The 17,744-nt window shown below is 55.2% G+C and overlaps 1 protein-coding gene across 2 annotated transcripts in view; it reads left to right on the top strand.

Annotated features, from left to right (window-relative positions):
* Nucleotides 1-10,339: 10,339 nt before the first annotated feature.
* The window catches only part of LOC116652641 (CDP-diacylglycerol--inositol 3-phosphatidyltransferase-like), a 29,203-nt gene continuing 21,798 nt past the window's right edge, over nucleotides 10,340-17,744 (top strand). Inside the window, exon 1 of one of the 2 annotated variants that reach the window (XM_085518199.1) lies at nucleotides 10,340-10,505. In XM_085518199.1, coding sequence (XP_085374325.1) covers nucleotides 10,457-10,505 — 49 coding nt within the window. In that variant the 5' untranslated portion in view covers nucleotides 10,340-10,456. The remainder of the gene's footprint in view (nucleotides 10,506-17,744) is intronic. The other variant, XM_085518198.1, reaches the window with a different exon arrangement.

Raw genomic sequence — 17,744 nt, 5'->3', positions numbered from 1 at the left:
CCATATCGCCCCATATCACCCCATATCTCCCCATATGCCCCCATATCCCTCCATATCCCCCCATAACCCCCCATATCCCCCCATATGCCCCCCATATCCCCCCATATCGCCATATATCCCCCCATATCCGCCCATACCCCCCCATATCCCCCCATATCTCCCCATAGACACCCCATAGAGACCCCATATCACCCCATAGAGACCCATAGTGACCCCATATCACCCCATATCGCCCCATATCGCCCCATAGAAACCCCATATCACCCCATATCTCCCCATATCACCCCATAGACACCTCATATCACCCCATAGACACCCAATATCACCCCATAGAGACCCCATATCACCCCATATCGCCCCATAGACACCCATAGAGACCCCATATCCCCCCCATATCCCCACATATCCCCCCATACCCCCCCATATGGCCCCATACCCCCCCTACCCGGGGTTATCCCCGCAGTGCTCCATGGGCAGCGCCATATCACCCCATAGAGACCCCATATGACCCCATAGAGACCCCATAGTGACCCACAGCCCCCCATATCCCCCCATATGGCCCCATAGAGACCCCATATCACCCCATAGACACCCCATATTGCCCCATATCACCCCATATCTCCCCATAGAGACCCCATATCACTCCATAGACACCCCATATTGCCCCATATCCCCCCATATCTCCCCACAGAGACCCCATATCACCCCATATCTCCTCATATCACCCCATAGAGACCCCATAGCGCCCCATAGTGACCCATATCACCCCATATCCCCCCATAGTGACCCCATATCCCCCCCATATCCCCCCATATCCCCCCATATCCCCCCATATCCCCCCCATATCCCCCCATATGGCCCCATATCCCCCATATGGCCCCATAGAGACCCCATATCACCCCATATAACCCCACATCCCCCCATAGACACCCCATATCACCCCATAGAGATCCCATATCCCCCCGTATCCCCCCATATCTCCCCATAGACACCCCATATAGACCCCTTATCCCCCCATATCCCCCCCATATCCCCCCATATCCCCCCATATGGCCCCATATCACCCCATATCACCCCATAGAGACCCCATATTCCCCCATATCCCCCCATATGGCCCCATAGAGACCCCATAGAGACCCACAGCCCCTCATAGAGCCCCATATCCCCCCATATCCCCCCATAATCCCCCATATCCCCCCATAGAGGCCCCATAGCGCCCCATAGTGACCCATAGTGACCCATAGCAGCCCATTTAGACCCCATATCACCCCATAGAGACCCATATCACCCCATAGAGACCCCATATGGTCCCATATCACCCCATAGAGACCCATAGAGACCCATAGAGACCCCATATCACCCCATATCCCCCCCATATTTCCCCATATCCTCCCATAACCCCCCATACCCCCCCATATGGCCCCATACCCCCCCTACCCGGGGTTATCCCCGCAGTGCTCCATGGGCAGCGCCATATCACCCCATAGAGACCCCATATTGACCCACAGCCCCCCATAGAGCCCCATATCGCCCCATATCCCCCCATATCCCCCCATACCCCCCCATACCCGGGGTTATCCCCGCAGTGCTCCATGTGCAGCGCCATATCACCCCATATCACCCCATATCACCCCATAGACACCCCATATCCCCCCATATCACCCCATATCCCCCCACATCCCCCCATAGACACCCCATATCACCCCATAGAGATCCCATATCACCCCATAGACACCTCATATCACCCCATAGACACCCAATATCACCCCATAGAGACCCCATATCACCCCATAGAGACCCCATATCCCCCCATATCGCCCCATATCCCCCCATAGAGACCCCATAGAGACCCACAGCCCCTCATAGAGCCCATATAGACCCATAGTGACCCATAGACACCCCATATCCCCCCATATCCCCTCCATATCCCCCCATATCCCCCCATATCCCCCCCATATCCCCCCATATCCCCCCATATCCCCCCATATCTCCCCATAGACACCCCATAGAGACCCCATATCCCCCCATACCCCCCCATATCCCCCCATATCCCCCTATATCCCCCCATATCCCCCTATATCCCCCCATATCCCCCCATATCCCCCCATATCCCCCCATATCCCCCCATATGGCCCCATATCCCCCCATATCCCCCCATATCCCCCCATATCCCCCATACCCCCCCTACCCGGGGTTATCCCCGCAGTGCTCCATGGGCAGCGCCAACATGGGGCCGATATTGGCCTCCTTCAGTTTCTTTACGGCCTCCCACCACTGGGGGGCGCTGTCGCCGCCCACAAAGTGCGCGTAGAGCGTCCGCCTCAACAGCGCCTCCCATAGGGGGCGCCCCAGAGCGCGGCGGGTGATTGACAGCAGCTGCGGCGAATGGGGGCGGGGTTAGAGAGAGAAAGGGAGGGGCTTAGGAAGAGAGGGGGCGGAGCTAAGGGTGATTGACAGCAGCAACGGGGAATAGGGGCGGGGTTAGAGACGGAGGGGGCGGGGCTAATGGTGATTGACAGCTGCAACGGGGAATGGGGGCGGGATTAGAGAGTGAAGGGGGCGGGGCTAAGACCCCATAGAGACACATTGAGACCCATAGGGACCCATAGAGACCCCATAGGGACCCATAGAGACCCATTGGAACCCATAGAGAACCATAGAGACCCATAGCGACCTATAGAGACCCCATAGGGACACGTAGAGACCCATAGGGACCCATAGGGACCCATAGAGACACATAGGGACCCATTGGAACCCATAGAGAACCATAGAGACCCATAGCGACCTATAGAGACCCCATAGGGACACGTAGAGACCCCATTGGGACCCATAGGGACCCATAGAGACCCATTGGAACCCATAGAGACCCATAGAGAACCATAGAGAAGCATAGGGACCCATAGAGACCCATAGAGACCCATAGGGACCCATAGGGACCCATAGAGACCCCATAGAGACCCATAGGGACCCATAGGGACCCACAGGGTCCCCATAGGGACACACTGATACCCTTTGGGACCCATAGGGGGCGCCCCAGAGCACGGCGGGTGATTGACAGCAGCTGCGGTGAATGGGGGCGGGGTTAGAGAGTGAAGGGGCGGGGCTATGGGTGATTGATTGACAGCAGCTGCGGCGAATGGGGGCGGGGTTAGAGACCGAGGGGGCGGGGCTTAGGAAGAGATGGGGCGGGGTGAAGTGTGATTGACAGCTGCTACGGGGAAAGGGGCGGGGTTAGATACCAAGGGGGCGGGGCTAAGGGTGATTGACAGCAGCTGTGGGGAAGGGGGCGGGGCTAAGGGTGATTGACAACTGCTATGGGGAATGGGGGCGGGGTTAGAGTGTGAAGGGGCGGGGCTAAGGGTGGTTGATTGACAGCAGCTGTGGTGAATGGGGCGGGGTTAGAGACCGAGGGGGCGGGGCTTAGGAAGAGAGGGGGCGGGGCGAAGTGTGATTGACAGCTGCTACAGGGAAAGGGGCAGGGTTAGATACCGAGGGGGCGGGGCTAAGGGTGATTGACAGCAGCTGTGGAGAAGGGGGCGGGGCTAAGGGTGATTGACAACTGCTATGGGGAATGGGGGCGGGGTTAGAGAGTGAAGGGGCGGGGCTATGGGTGATTGATTGACAGCATCTGTGGGGAATGGGGGCGAGGTTAAAGACTGAGGGGGCGGGGCTAAGCTAGAGGGGGAGGGGCTAAAGGGACCCATAGAGACCCCATAGGGACCCATAGAGACCCATAGGGACCCATAGAGACCCCATAAGGACCCATAAGGACCCATTGAGACCCATTGAGACCCTATAGAGACACACTGAGATCCATAGAGACACCATAGCAACCCATAGAGACCCATAGGAACCCCATAGAGACCCATAGAGACCCATAGGGACCCATAGAGACCCCATAGGGACCCATAGGGACACATAGAGACCCATAGGGACCCATAGAGACCCATAGAGACCCATAGGGACCCATGGAGACCCATTGGGACCCATAGGGACCCATAGAGACCCATAGGGACCCATAGAGACCCATAGGGACCCCATAGAGACACTTTGCAACCCATAGAGACCAATAGGGACCCCATAGAGACACATTGAGACCCATAGGGACCCATAGGGACGCATAGAGACCCTTTGGGACACATGAAGACCCATAGGGAGACACAGAGACCCATTGAGACCCATAGAGACCCATAGGGACGCATAGGGACCCATAGAGAACCATTGAGACCCCATAGAGACCCATAGAGACGCATAGGAACCCCATAGGGTCCCATTGGGACCCACAGAGACCCCATAGAGACCTATAGAGACCCATAGGGACCCCATAGAGACCCCATAGAGACACATAGGGACCTATAGAGACACTCTGCAACCCATAGAGACCAATAGGGACCCCATAGAGACACATTGAGACCCATAGAGATATATAGGGACCTATAGAGACCCATAGGGACCCATAGGGACACATAGAGACCCCATGGGGAGGCATAGAGACCCCATAGGAACCCATAGAGACACATTGGCCCCATAGCAACCCATAGAGACCCCATGGGGCAGCTATGGGGTCTCTATGGGGCAGCTATGGGGTCTCTATGGGGTCTCTATGGGGCAGCTATGGGGCAGTTATAGGGTATCTAAGGGGTCTCTATGGGGCAGCTATACGGTATCTATAGGGCAGCTATGGGGCAGCTATGGGGCGGCTATGGGGTATCTATGGGGTCTCTATGGGGCAGCTATACGGTATCTATAGGGCAGCTATGGGGCAGCTATGGGGCGGCTATGGGGCAGCTATGGGGTCTCTATGGGGTCCCTATGGGTCTCAATGGATCTCAATGGAACCCTATGGGGCAGCTATGGAGTATCTATGGGGCAGCTATGGGGCAGTTATAGAGTCTCTATGGGGCAGTTATAGGGTCTCTATGGGGTCTCTATGGGGCAGCTATGGGGTCTCTATGGGGCAGTTATAGGGTCTCTATGGGGTCTCTATGGGGCAGCTATGGGGTCTCTATGGGGCAGTTATAGGGTATCTATGGGGTCTCTATGGGGCAGCTATAGGGTCTCTATGGGGCAGTTATGGGGTCTCTATAGGGCAGCTATGGGGCAGTTATGGGGTCTCTATGGGTTATCTATGGGGTCTCTATGGGGCAGCTATGGGGTCCCTATGGGTCTCAATGGATCTCAATGGAACCCTATGGGGCAGCTATGGGACAGTTATAGGGTCTCTATGGGGCAGCTATGGGGCAGCTATATGTTATCTATGGGGCAGCTATGGGGTCTCTATGGGGTCTCTATCGGGCAGCTATGGGGTCTCTATGGGGTCTCTATGGGGTCTCTATGGGGTCTCTATGGGGCAGCTATGGGGTCTCTATGGGGTCTCTATGGGGTCTCTATGGGGCAGCTATGGGGTCTCTATGGGGTCCCTATGGGGCAGTTATAGGGTCTCTAAGGGGCAGCTATAGGGTCTCTATGGGGTCTCTATGGGGCAGCTATGGAGCAGTTATAAGGTACCTATGGGGTATCTATAGGGCAGCTATGGGGCAGCTATGGGGTCTCTATGGGGCAGCTATGGGGTCTCTATGGGGTCTCTATGGGGCAGCTATGGGGCAGCTATGGGGTCTCTATGGGGTCTCTATGGGGCAGCTATGGGGCAGCTATGGGGCAGCTATGGGATCTCTATGGGGCAGCTATGGGGTCTCTATGGGGTCTCTATGGGGCAGCTATGGGGCAGCTATGGGGTCTCTGTGGGGTCTCTATGGAGTCTCTATGGGGCAGCTATGGGGTCTCTATGGGGTCTCTATGGGGTCTCTATGGGGTCTCTATGGGGCAGCTATGGGGTCTCTATGGGGTCTCTATGGGGCAGCTATGGGGCAGCTATGGGGTCTCTATGGGGTCTCTATGGGGTCTCTATGGGGTCTCTATGGGGCAGCTATGGGGTCTCTATGGGGTCTCTATGGGGTCTCTATAGGGCAGCTATGGGGTCTCTATGGGGTCTCTATGGGGCAGCTATGGGGTCTCTATGGGGTCTCTATGGGGTCTCTATGGGGCAGCTATGGGGTCTCTATGGGGTCTCTATGGGGTCTCTATGGGGTCTCTATGGGGTCTCTATAGGGCAGCTATGGGGTCTCTATGGGGTCTCTATGGGGCAGCTATGGGGTCTCTATGGGGTCTCTATGGGGTCTCTATGGGGTCTCTATGGGGTCTCTATGGGGTCTCTATGGGGCAGCTATGGGGTCTCTATGGGGTCTCTATGGGGTCTCTATGGGGCAGCTATGGGGTCTCTATGGGGTCTCTATGGGGTCTCTATGGGGTCTCTATGGGGCAGCTATGGGGCAGTTATAGGGTCTCTATGGGGCAGCTATGGGGTCTCTATGGGGTCTCTATGGGGCAGCTATGGGGTCTCTATGGGGTCTCTATGGGGCAGCTATGGGGTCTCTATGGGGTGTCTATGGGGCAGCTATGGGGTCTCTATGGGGTCTCTATGGGGCAGCTATGGGGTCTCTATGGGGTCTCTATGGGGTCTCTATGGGGCAGCTATGGGGTCTCTGTGGGGTCTCTATGGGGTCTCTATGGGGTGTCTATGGGGTCTCTATGGGGTCTCTATGGGGTCTCTATGGGGTCTCTATGGGGTCTCACCTTCTCGCTGTGTCGGACCAGCAGTGGCACGTTGCACAGTCTCAGTACAATGGCCGCCCTGAGCAATTCTATGGGGCTGCAGTGAGAGAACGCGCCGTGGGGAGCCAGGTCCAGGGGGGGCAGAGATGTGGGGCTGGGGTCTATGGGGCTGGATGTGGGGCTGGATGTGGGGCTATGGGGCGGGAGGGGGTTTGATGTGGGGCTATGGGGCTGGGGGGGCAGAGATGTGGGGCTGGGGTCTATGGGGCTGGATGGGGGGCTGGATGTGGGGCTATGGGGTGGGGGGGACAGGGATGTGGGGCTATGGGGCTGGGGGGGCTGAGATGTGGGGCTGGGGTCTATGGGGCTATGGGGCTGGGGGGGCTGAGATGTGGGGCTGGGGTCTATGGGGCTGGAATGGGGCTGGGGGGGCTGAGATGTGGGGCTGGATGTGGGGCTATGGGGTGGGAGGGGGTTTGATGTGGGGCTATGGGGCTGGGGGGGCAGAGATGTGGGGCTGGATGGGGGGCTGGATGTGGGGCTATGGGGTGGGGGGGACAGGGATGTGGGGCTATGGGGCTGGGGGGGCTGAGATGTGGGGCTGGGGTCTATGGGGCTATGGGGCTGGGGGGGCTGAGATGTGGGGCTAGAGGATGTGGGGCTGGATGTGGGGCTATGGGGCAGGAGGGGGTTCGATGTGGAGCTATGGGGCTGGGGGGGCTGAGATGTGGGGCTGGGGTCTATGGGGCTGGGGGATGTGGGGCTATGGGGCTGGGGGGACAGGGATGTGGGGCTATGGGGCTGGGGGGGCTGAGATGTGGGGCTGGGGGATGTGGGGCTGGATGGGGGGCTATGGGGCGGGAGGGGGTTCGATGTGGAGCTATGGGGCTGGGGGGGCTGAGATGTGGGGCTGGAGGTTGTAGGGCTGGGGGATGTGGGGCTGGATGTGGGGCTATGGGGCTTGGGGGGCAGAGATGTGGGGCTGGGGGATGTGGGGCTGGAGGTGATGGGGGGCTGAGATGTGGGGCTGGATGTGGTAGGGGGCAGAGATGTGGGGCTGGATGTGGGGCTATGGGGTGGGGTGGGGATTGATGTGGGGCTGGAGGCTTTGGGGGTCTGGGATGTGGGGCTGGGGGTTATGGGGCGCCGCTGTGGGGCTCGGCCCCATAAGAAGGCCGCTATGGGGCGCGTGGTGCAGCGCAGCATTGTGGAGCTATGGGGCAGAGTGATGGGGAGCTATGGGGCTGAGCTATGGGGCTGAGCTATAGGGCAGAGATAAAGGGAAGATCTATGGGGCAGAGATATAGGGAGGATCTATGGGGCAGAGTTATAGGGCAGAGCTATAGGAAGGATCTATGGGGAAGATCTATGGGGCAGAGTTATAGGGCAGAGCTATAGGGCAGAGCTATAGGGCAGAGGTATAGGGAGGACCTATAGGGCAGAGCTATGGGGCAGAGGTAAAGGGAGGATCTATGGGGCAGAGTTATGGGGTAAAGCTATAGGGCAGAGCTATAGGGAGGATCTAATAGGGAGGATCTATGGGGCAGAGTTATAGGGTAAAGCTATAGGGCAGAGCTATAGGGCAGAGCTATGGGGCAGATCTATAGGGAAGATCTATGGGGCAGAGCTATGGGGCAGAGCTATAGGGAGGATCAATGGGGCAGAGCTATAGGGCAGAGCTATAGGGAGGATCTAATAGGGAGGATCTATGGGGCAGAGCTATAGGGAGGATCTAATAGGGAGGATCTAATAGGGAGGATCTATGGGGCAGAGTTATAGGGTAAAGCTATAGGGCAGAGCTATAGGGCAGAGCTATGGGGCAGATCTATAGGGAAGATCTATGGGGCAGAGCTATAGGGAGGATCTATGGGGCAGAGGTATAGGGCAGAGCTGTAGGGCAGAGCTATGGGGCAGAGCTATAGGGAGGATCTATGGGGCAGAGCTATAGGGAGGATCTATGGGGCAGAGTTATAGGGTAAAGCTATAGGGCAGATCTATAGGGAAGATCTATGGAGCAGAGCTATGGGGCAGAGCTATAGGGAGGATCAATGGGGCAGAGCTATAGGGAGGATCAATGGGGCAGAGTTGTGGGGCCGAGCTGTGGGGCAGCCCTTTATGTCCCCTATGGGGTCACTCATTAACGCGCCCCACACGGATCAACGGGCAGCACCGCCCCCTTCGTGTGGGGCAGGGGCCACAACGTGCCCCATAGATCACGTGGGGACGGGGCAGAGTCCCTCCGTGCCCCATAGATCTCAAGGTGTGGGGCAGGATCCATCTCTGTGCCCCATAGATCTCAAGGTGTGGGGCAGGATCCATCTCTGTGCCCCATAGATCTCAGGGTGTGGGGCAGCCCCATAGATATGGGGCCCATAGGATCCTATTGTGCCCATAGATGTGGGTCAGGACCCATAAGTGTGGGGCAGCCCCATAGATATGGGGCCCATGGGATCCTATTGTGCCCCATAGATGTGGGGCAGCCCCATAGATGTGGGTCAGGACCCATAAGTGTGGGGCAGCCCCATATATATGGGGCCCATAGGATCCTATTGTGACCCATAAGTGTGGGTCAGGACCCATAGGGTCCTATTGTGCCCCATAGATGTGGGGCAGACCCATAGATGTGGGTCAGAACCCATAAGTGTGGGGCAGCCCCATATATATGGGGTCCATAGGGTCCTATTGTGCCCCATAGATGTGGGTCAGGACCCATAAGTGTGGGGCAGCCCCATAGATATGGGGCCCATGGGGTCCTATTGTGCCCCATAGATGTGGGGCAGCCCCATAGATGTGGGTCAGGACCCATAGATGTGGGGCAGCCCCATAGATATGGGGCCCATAGGATCCTATTGTGACCCATAAGTGTGGGTCAGGACCCATAGGGTCCTATTGTGCCCCATAGATGTGGGGCAGACCCATAGATGTGGGTCAGGACCCATAAGTGTGGGGCAGCCCCATAGATATGGGGTCCATAGGATCCTATTGTGCCCCATAGATGTGGGGCAGCCCCATAGATGTGGGTCAGGACCCATAGGATCCTATTGTGCCCCATAGATGTGGGGCAGCCCCATAGATGTGGGTCAGGACCCATAAGTGTGGGGCAGCCCCATATATATGGGGTCCATAGGGTCCTATTGTGCCCCATAGATGTGGGTCAGGACCCATAGGATCATATTGTGCCCCATAGATGTGGGGCAGCCCCATAGATGTGGGTCTGGACCCATAGATGTGGGGCAGCCCCATAGATATGGGGCCCATAGGATCCTATTGGGACCCATAGATGTGGGTCAGGACTCATAGGGTCCTATTGGGCCCCATAGATGTGGGGCAGCCCCATAGATGTGGGTCTGGACCCATAAGTGTGGGGCAGCCCCATATATATGGGGCCCATAGGGTCCTATTGTGCCCCATAGATGTGGGGCAGCCCCATAGATGTGGGTCCATAGGGTCCTATTGTGCCCCATAGATGTGGGTCTGGACCCATAGATGTGGGGCAGCCCCATAGATGTGGGGCAGCCCCATAGATATATATGGGCCCCATAGGATCCTATTGTGCCCCATAGATAACGGGGTCCCATAGGGTTCTATTGAGACCGGAAGGGGCGGGGCTTCTCATCCCCACGTGACGCGGAAGTATCGTCCCACTTCCGGTTTATTGCCCTTAAAGCGGCAGTGTCACCCACTTCCGGTTCCGGCTCTTAAAGCGGAAGTATCGTCCACTTCCGGTTCTTGCTCTTAAAGGGGCCGCGTCACGAATCTGCCGGTTGAGCTTTAATAAAGGGGGGGGGGGGGGGCTGATTTTTGGGTTAAAATCGTGGGATTTTGGGGTTTTTTAAGGACCAAAATGGCGTCGAGGGATCCCAATGTGTTCCTCTTCGTCCCCAACGTCATCGGTGAGTGCGGGATTTGGGCTGAAATCGCGAGATTTGGGGGCAAAGTTATTAATAAGATTCTATGGGGCTCTATGGGGCTCTATGGGTCTCTATGGGGCTCTATGGGGCTCTATGGGGCTCTATGGGGCTCTATAGGGTTCTATGGGGCTCTATGGGGCTCTATGGGGCTCTATGGGGCTCTATAGGGTTCTATGGGGCTCTATGGGGCACTATGGGGTTCTATGGGACACTATGGGGTTCTATGGGTCTCTATGGGGCTCTATGGAGCTCTATGGGGTTCTATGGGTGTCTGTGTGGCTCTATGGGTCTCTATGGGGCTCTGTGGGGTTCTATGGGGCTCTATGGGGCTCTATGGGATTCTATGGGTCTCTATGGGTTGCTATGAGTCTCTATGGGGCTCTATGGGGTTCTATGGGGCTTTATGGGGTTCTATGGGGCTCTATAGGGTTCTATGGGGGCTCTATGAGGGCTCTATGGGGCTCTATGGCGCTCTATGGGGTCCCTATGGGTCTTTATGGGTCTCTATGGGTGTCTATGGGGCTCTATGGGTCTCTATGGGGTTCTATGGGGCTCTATGGGGCTCTATAGGGTTCTATGGGGCTCTATGGAGTACTATGGGGCTCTATGGGGCTCTATGGGGCTCTATAGGGTTCTATGGGGCTCTATGGGTCTCTGTGGGGTTCTATGGGGCTCTATGGGCCTCTATGGGCCTCTATGGCGTCTCTATGGGGCTCTATGGGGTTCTATGGGGCTCTATGGGGTTCTATAGGGCACAATAGGACCCAATGGGGCACTATGGGGTACAATGGGGCTCTATGGGAATCTATGGGTCCCTATGGGTCTCTATGGGGCACTATGGGTCTCTGTGGGTCTCTATGGGTCTCTATGGGTCTCTATGGGGCTCTATGGGGCTCTATGGGGCTCTATGGGGTTCTCTGGGGCTCTATGGGGTTCTATGGGGCTCTATGGGTCTCTATGGGGGACTATGGGGCTCTATGGGGTTCTATGGGGCTCTATGGGGCTCTATGGGGTCCCTATGGGGTCTCTATGGGTCACTATGGGGCTCTATGGGGCTCTATGGGGTTCTATGGGGATCTATGGGTCTCTATGGGACTCTATTGGGCTATATGGGGCTCTATAGGGTTCTATGGGGCTCTATGAGGCACTATGGGGTCCCTATGGGTCTCTGTGGGTTTCTATGGAGTCTCTATGGGGCATAATGGAGCACTATGGAGCTCTATGGGGTTCTGTGGGTCTCTGTGGGGTTCTGTGGGGCTCTATGGTGTTTTATGGGGCTCTATGGGGATCTATGGGGTCTCTATGGGGCTCTATGGGGCTCTATGGGGATCTATGGAGTCTCTATGGGGCTCTATGGGTCTCTATGGGGCTCTATGGGCCTCTATGGCGTCTCTATAGGGCTCTATGGTGTTCTATGGGGCTCTATGGGGTTCTATGGGACACAATGGGGTTCTATGGGGTTCTATGGGTCTCTATAGGGTTCTATGAGGCTCTTTGGGACTCTATGGCGTCTCTATATGTCTCTATAGTGTTCTATGGGTCTCTATGGGGCTCTATGGGGCTCTATGGGGTACTATGGGGCTCTATGGGGTTCTATGGGACACTATAGGGCTCTATGGGGCTCTATGGGACTCTATGGGGTTCTATGGGACACAATGGGGTTCTATGGGTCTCTATGGGGCTCTATGGAGCTCTATGGGGTTCTATGGGTGTCTGTGTGGCTCTATGGGTCTCTATGGGGCTCTATGGGGTCTCTATGGGGCTCTGTGGGGTTCTATGGGGCCCTATGGGGGACTATGGGGCTCTATGGGGTTCTATGGGTCTCTATGGGGCATAATGGGGCACTATGGAGCTCTATGGGGTTCTATGGGTCTCTGTGGGGTTCTGTGGGGCTCTATGGGGTTTTATGGGGCTCTATGGGGATCTATGGGGTCTCTATGGGGTTTTATGGGGCTCTATGGGGATCTATGGGGTCTCTATGGGGCACTATGGGGTCTCTATGGGGCACTATGGGTCTCTATGGTGTTCTATGGGTCTCTATGGGGCTCTGTGGGGCTCTATGGGGTTCTATGGGGCTCTATAGGGTTCTATGGAGCTCTATGGGGTTCTATGGGGCTCTATAGGGTTCTATGGGGCTCTATGGTGTTCTATGGCGTCTCTATAGGGCTCTATGGTGTTCTATGGGGCTCTATGGGGTTCTATGGGACACAATGGGGTTCTATGGGGTTCTATGGGTCTCTATAGGGTTCTATGGGGCTCTTTGGGGCTCTATGGCGTCTCTATATGGCTCTATAGTGTTCTATGGGGCTCTGTGGGGTTCTATGGGGTTCTATGGGGTTCTATGGGGCTCTATGGGTGTCTATGAGGCTCTATGGGGTTTTATGGGGTTCTGTGGGTCTCTATGGGGCTCTATGGGGCTCTATGGGGTTCTATGGGGCTCTATAGGGCTCTATGGGGTTCTATGGGACACTATGGGGTTCTATGGGTCTCTATGGGGCTCTATGGAGCTCTATGGGGTTCTATGGGTGTCTGTGTGGCTCTATGGGGCTCTATGGGGTCTCTATGGGGCTCTGTGGGGTTCTATGGGGCTCTATGGGGCTCTATGGGGCTCTATGGGATTCTATGGGTTGCTATGAGTCTCTATGGGGCTCTGTGGGGCTCTATGGGGTTCTATGGGGCTTTATGGGGTTCTATGGGGCTCTATGGGGTCTCTATGGGGTCTCTATGGGGTCTCTATGGGGTTCTATGGAGCTCTATGGGGTTCTATGGGGGTCTGGCGTGTCTATGGGGGACTATGGGGCTCTATGGGGCTCTATGGGGCTCTATGGCGTCTCTATAGGGCTCTATAAGGCTCTATGGGTCTCTATGGGGCTCTATGGGGCTCTATGGGGTTCTATGGGACACTATGGGGTTCTATGGGGTTCTGTGGGGCTCTATGGGTCCCTATGGGTCTCTGTGGGTCTCTATGGGGGACTATGGGGCTCTATGGGGTTCTATGGGGTTGTATGGGGCACAATAGGGTCTCTATGGGTCCCTGTGTGTCCCTATGGGTCCCTATGAGTCTCTATGGGGTCCCTATGGGTCCCTTTGTGTCTCTATGTGTCCCTATGGGTCTCTATAGGTCTCTATGGGGCACTCAGTGTGTCTTTATGGGGTCTCTATGGGGTCTCTGTGTGTCCCTATGTGTCTCTATGGGTCCCTATGTGTCCCTATGGGTCTCTATGGGGTCTCTATGGTTTCCCTATGGGGTCTCTATGTGTCTCTATGTGTCCCAATGGGTCCCAATGGGGTCAATGGGTCTCAATTGGGTCTATGGCGTCCCTATGGGTCTCTATGTGTCCCTATGGGTCTCTGTGGTGTCTCTATGGGGTCTCTATGGGGCTCTATGGGGCTCTATTGGGTCCTATAGGGCACAATGGGTCTCTATGGGGCTCTATGGGGCACTATGGGGTTCTATGGGGTCTCTATGGGGCTCTATGGGGCTCTATGGGGTTCTATGGTTTTCTGTGGGGTCCCTATGGGTCTCTATGGGTCTCTATGGGTCCCTATGGTATTGTATGGATCTCTATGTGTCTCTATGGGGCACTCTATGGGGTCTATGGAGCTGTATGGGTCTCTATGGGGTTCTATGTGTCTCTATGTGTCCCTATGGGTCCCTATTGGTCCCTATGGGTCTCTATGTGTCCCTATGGGTCTCTATGGGTCTCTATGGGGTCCCTATGGGTCTCTATGGGTCCCTATGTGTCCTAATGGGTCTCAGTGGGTCTCTATGGAGTCTATGGGTCTCAATAGGTTGGAATGGTTCTGAATGGGGTCTATGTGTCTCTATGGGTCCCAATGGGGTCAATGCGTCCCTATGGGGTCCCAATGTGTCTCTATGGGTCTCTATGGGTCTCTATGTGTCCCTATAGGGCACAATGTGTCCCTATGAGTCTCTATGGGTCTCTTTGGATCCCTATGGGTCTCTATGGGGTCTCTATGGGTCCCTATGTATTTCTATGGGGTCCCTATGGGTCTTATGGGGTCTCTATGGATCTTTATGGGGTCTCTATTGGTCCTTATTGGTCTCTATGTGTCCCTATGGGTCCCTATGGGGTCTATAGGTCTCAGTGGGTCCCTATGTGTCCCTATGGGTCCCTATTAGTCCCTATGTGTCTCAATGGGGCTCTGTGGGGCTCTGTTGGGTCCTATAGGGCACAATGGGTCTCTATGGGGTTCTATGGGGCTCTATGGGGTTCTATGGTTTTCTGTGGGGTTCTATGGGTCCCTATGTGTCTCTATGGGTCTCTATGGGTCTCTATCTGTCCCTATGTGTCTCTATGGGGTTTATCGGGTCCCAATGGGTCTCTATGGGTCTCTATGGGTCCCTATGTGTCTCTATGGGGTCTGTATAGGTCCCTATGGGTCTCTATGGGGTCTCTATGGGGTCTTTATGGGGTCTCTATGGGTCCCTATGGGTCTCTATGGGTCCCTATGGGGTCTCTATGGGGTCTTTATGGGGTCCCTATGTCTCTCTATGGATCTTTATGGGGTCCCTATGGGTCTCTATGGGGTCTCTGTGCATCTCTATGGGTCTCTATCGATCTCTATGGGTCCCTATAGGTCTCTATGGGTCCTATGTCTCTATATGGGGTCCGTATGGGGTCTCTATGGGGCTCTATGGGGTCTCAATGGGTCTCTATGGGGTTCTATGGGACACTATAGGGTTCTATGGGGTCCCTATGTGTCCCTATGGGTCCCTATGGGTCTCTATGTGTCCCTATGTGTCCCTATGGGTCCCAATGGGGTCCCAATGGGGTCTCTATGGGGTCTCTATGGGTCTGAATGGGGTCTATGTGTCCCTATGTATCCCTATGGGTCCCAATGTGGTCTCTATGGGTCCCTATGGGTCCCTATGGGGTCTCTATGGGTCTCTATGGGGTCTGTTCATCCCTATGGGTCTCTATGGGTCCCTATGGGTCCCAATGGGGTCAATGGGTCTCTATGGGGTCTATTCATCCCTATGTGTCCCTATGGGTCTCTATGGGTCTCTATGTGTCTCTATGGGGTCTCTATGTGTCTCTATGGGGTCTCTATGGGTCTCTATGGTTCCCTATGGGTCCCTATGGTTCTGTATGGATCTCTATGGGGCACTCTATGGGGTCTATGGAGCTGTATGGGGCTCTATGGGGTTCTATGTGTCCCTATGTGTCCCTATGGGTCCCTATGTGTCCCTATGTGTCCCTATGTGTCCCTATGGGTCCCTATGTGGTCTATGGGTTCTCTATGGGTCTCTATGGGGTCTATTCATCCCTATGGGTCTCTATGGGTCCCTATGTGTCCCTATTGGTCCCTATGGGTCCCTATGGGTCTCTATGTGTCTCTATGGGTCTCTATGTGTCCCTATGGGTCTTTATGTGTCCCTATGGGGTCCCTATGTGTCCCTATGTGTCTCTATGTGTCCCTATGGGTCCCTATGTGTTTCTATGTGACCCTATGTGTCCCTATGGGTCCCTATGGGGTCTATGGGTTCTCTATGGGTCTCTATGGGGTCTATTCATCCCTATGGGTCTCTATGGGTCCCTATGTGTCCCTATGTGTCCCTATGGATCTCTATGGGGTCTCTATGGGGTTTCTCTGTGTATCAGGCTATATCCGCGTTGTGCTGTCGTCGCTGTCGTTCCTATTGATGCCCCACTCCCCTGTTCCTGCTGCTGTGTGCTATGGGCTCAGCGCCGCCATGGGCACCTATGGGCTCTATGGGTCCCTGTGGGTCCCTATGGGTCCCAATGGGGTCAATGTGTCCCTATGGATTCCTATGTGTCTGTATGGGTCTCTATGGGTCCCTATGTGTCCCTATGGGGTCTCTATGGGTCCCTATGTGTCTCTATGGGTCCCTATGGATCTCTATGGGTCCCTATGTGTCTCTATGGGGTTCTATGGGTCCCTATGGGTCTCTATGGGTCCCTATGGGTTTCTATGGGTCTCTATGTGTCCCTATGGGTCTCTATGGGTCCCTATGTGTCCCTATGGGTCTCTATGGGTCTCTATGGGTCTCTATGGGTCTCTATAGGGTCCCTATGGGTCTCTATGGGTCTCTATGGGTTTCTATGTGTCCCTATAGGTCCCTATGTGTCCCTATGTGTCCCTATGGGTCTCTATGGGTCCCTATGGTCCCTATGTGTCTCTATGGGTTCCTATGTGTCCCTATAGGTCTCTATGGGTCTCTATGTGTCCCTATGTGTCCCTATGGGTTCTCTATGGGGTCTCTATGGGGTCTCTATGGGTCTCTATGGGGTCTCTATGTGTCTCTATGGGTCTCTATGGGTCCCTATGGGCTCTATGGGTCCCTATGGGTTTCTATGGGTCTCTATGTGTCCCTATGGGTCTCTATGGGTCCCTATGTGTCCCTATGGGTCTCTATGGGTCTCTATGCGTCTCTATTGTTCTTTATAGGGTCCCTATGGGTCTCTATGGGTCTCTATGGGTTTCTATGTGTCCCTATAGGTCCCTATGTGTCCCTATGTGTCCCTATGGGTCTCTATGGGTCCCTATGGTCCCTATGTGTCTCTATGGGTTCCTATGTGTCCCTATAGGTCTCTATGGGTCTCTATGTGTCCCTATGTGTCCCTATGGGGTCTCTATGGGGTCTCTATGGGGTCTCTATGGGTCTCTATGGGGTCTCTATGTGTCTCTATGGGTCTCTATGGGTCCCTATGGGCTCTATGGGTCCCTATGGGTTTCTATGGGTCTCTATGTGTCCCTATGGGTCTCTATGGGTCCCTATGTGTCCCTATGGGTCTCTATGGGTCTCTATGCGTCTCTATTGTTCTTTATAGGGTCCCTATGGGTCTCTATGGGTCTCTATGGGTTTCTATGTGTCCCTATAGGTCCCTATGTGTCCCTATGTGTCCCTATGGGTCTCTATGGGTCCCTATGGTCCCTATGTGTCTCTATGGGTTCCTATGTGTCCCTATAGGTCTCTATGGGTCTCTATGTGTCCCTATGTGTCCCTATGGGTTCTCTATGGGTCTCTATGGGGTCTCTATGGGTCTCTATGGGGTCTCTATGGGTCTCTATGGGTCTCTATGGGTCCCTATGGGCTCTATGGGTCCCTATGGGCTCTATGGGTCCCTATGGGTCTCTATGTGTCTCTATGGGTCCCTATATGTCCCTATGGGTCTCTATGGGTCCCTATGTGTCCCTATGGGTCCCTATGTGTCCATATGTGTCTCTATGGGG

The sequence above is a fragment of the Coturnix japonica genome, chromosome 17, assembly GCF_054131305.1.
Source record: "Coturnix japonica strain WE chromosome 17, WE-NBRP24, whole genome shotgun sequence".
NCBI lineage: Eukaryota > Metazoa > Chordata > Aves > Galliformes > Phasianidae > Coturnix > Coturnix japonica.
The sequence above is the reverse complement of the archived record's forward strand: the minus strand, read 5'-3'. Positions and strand labels throughout refer to the sequence as shown.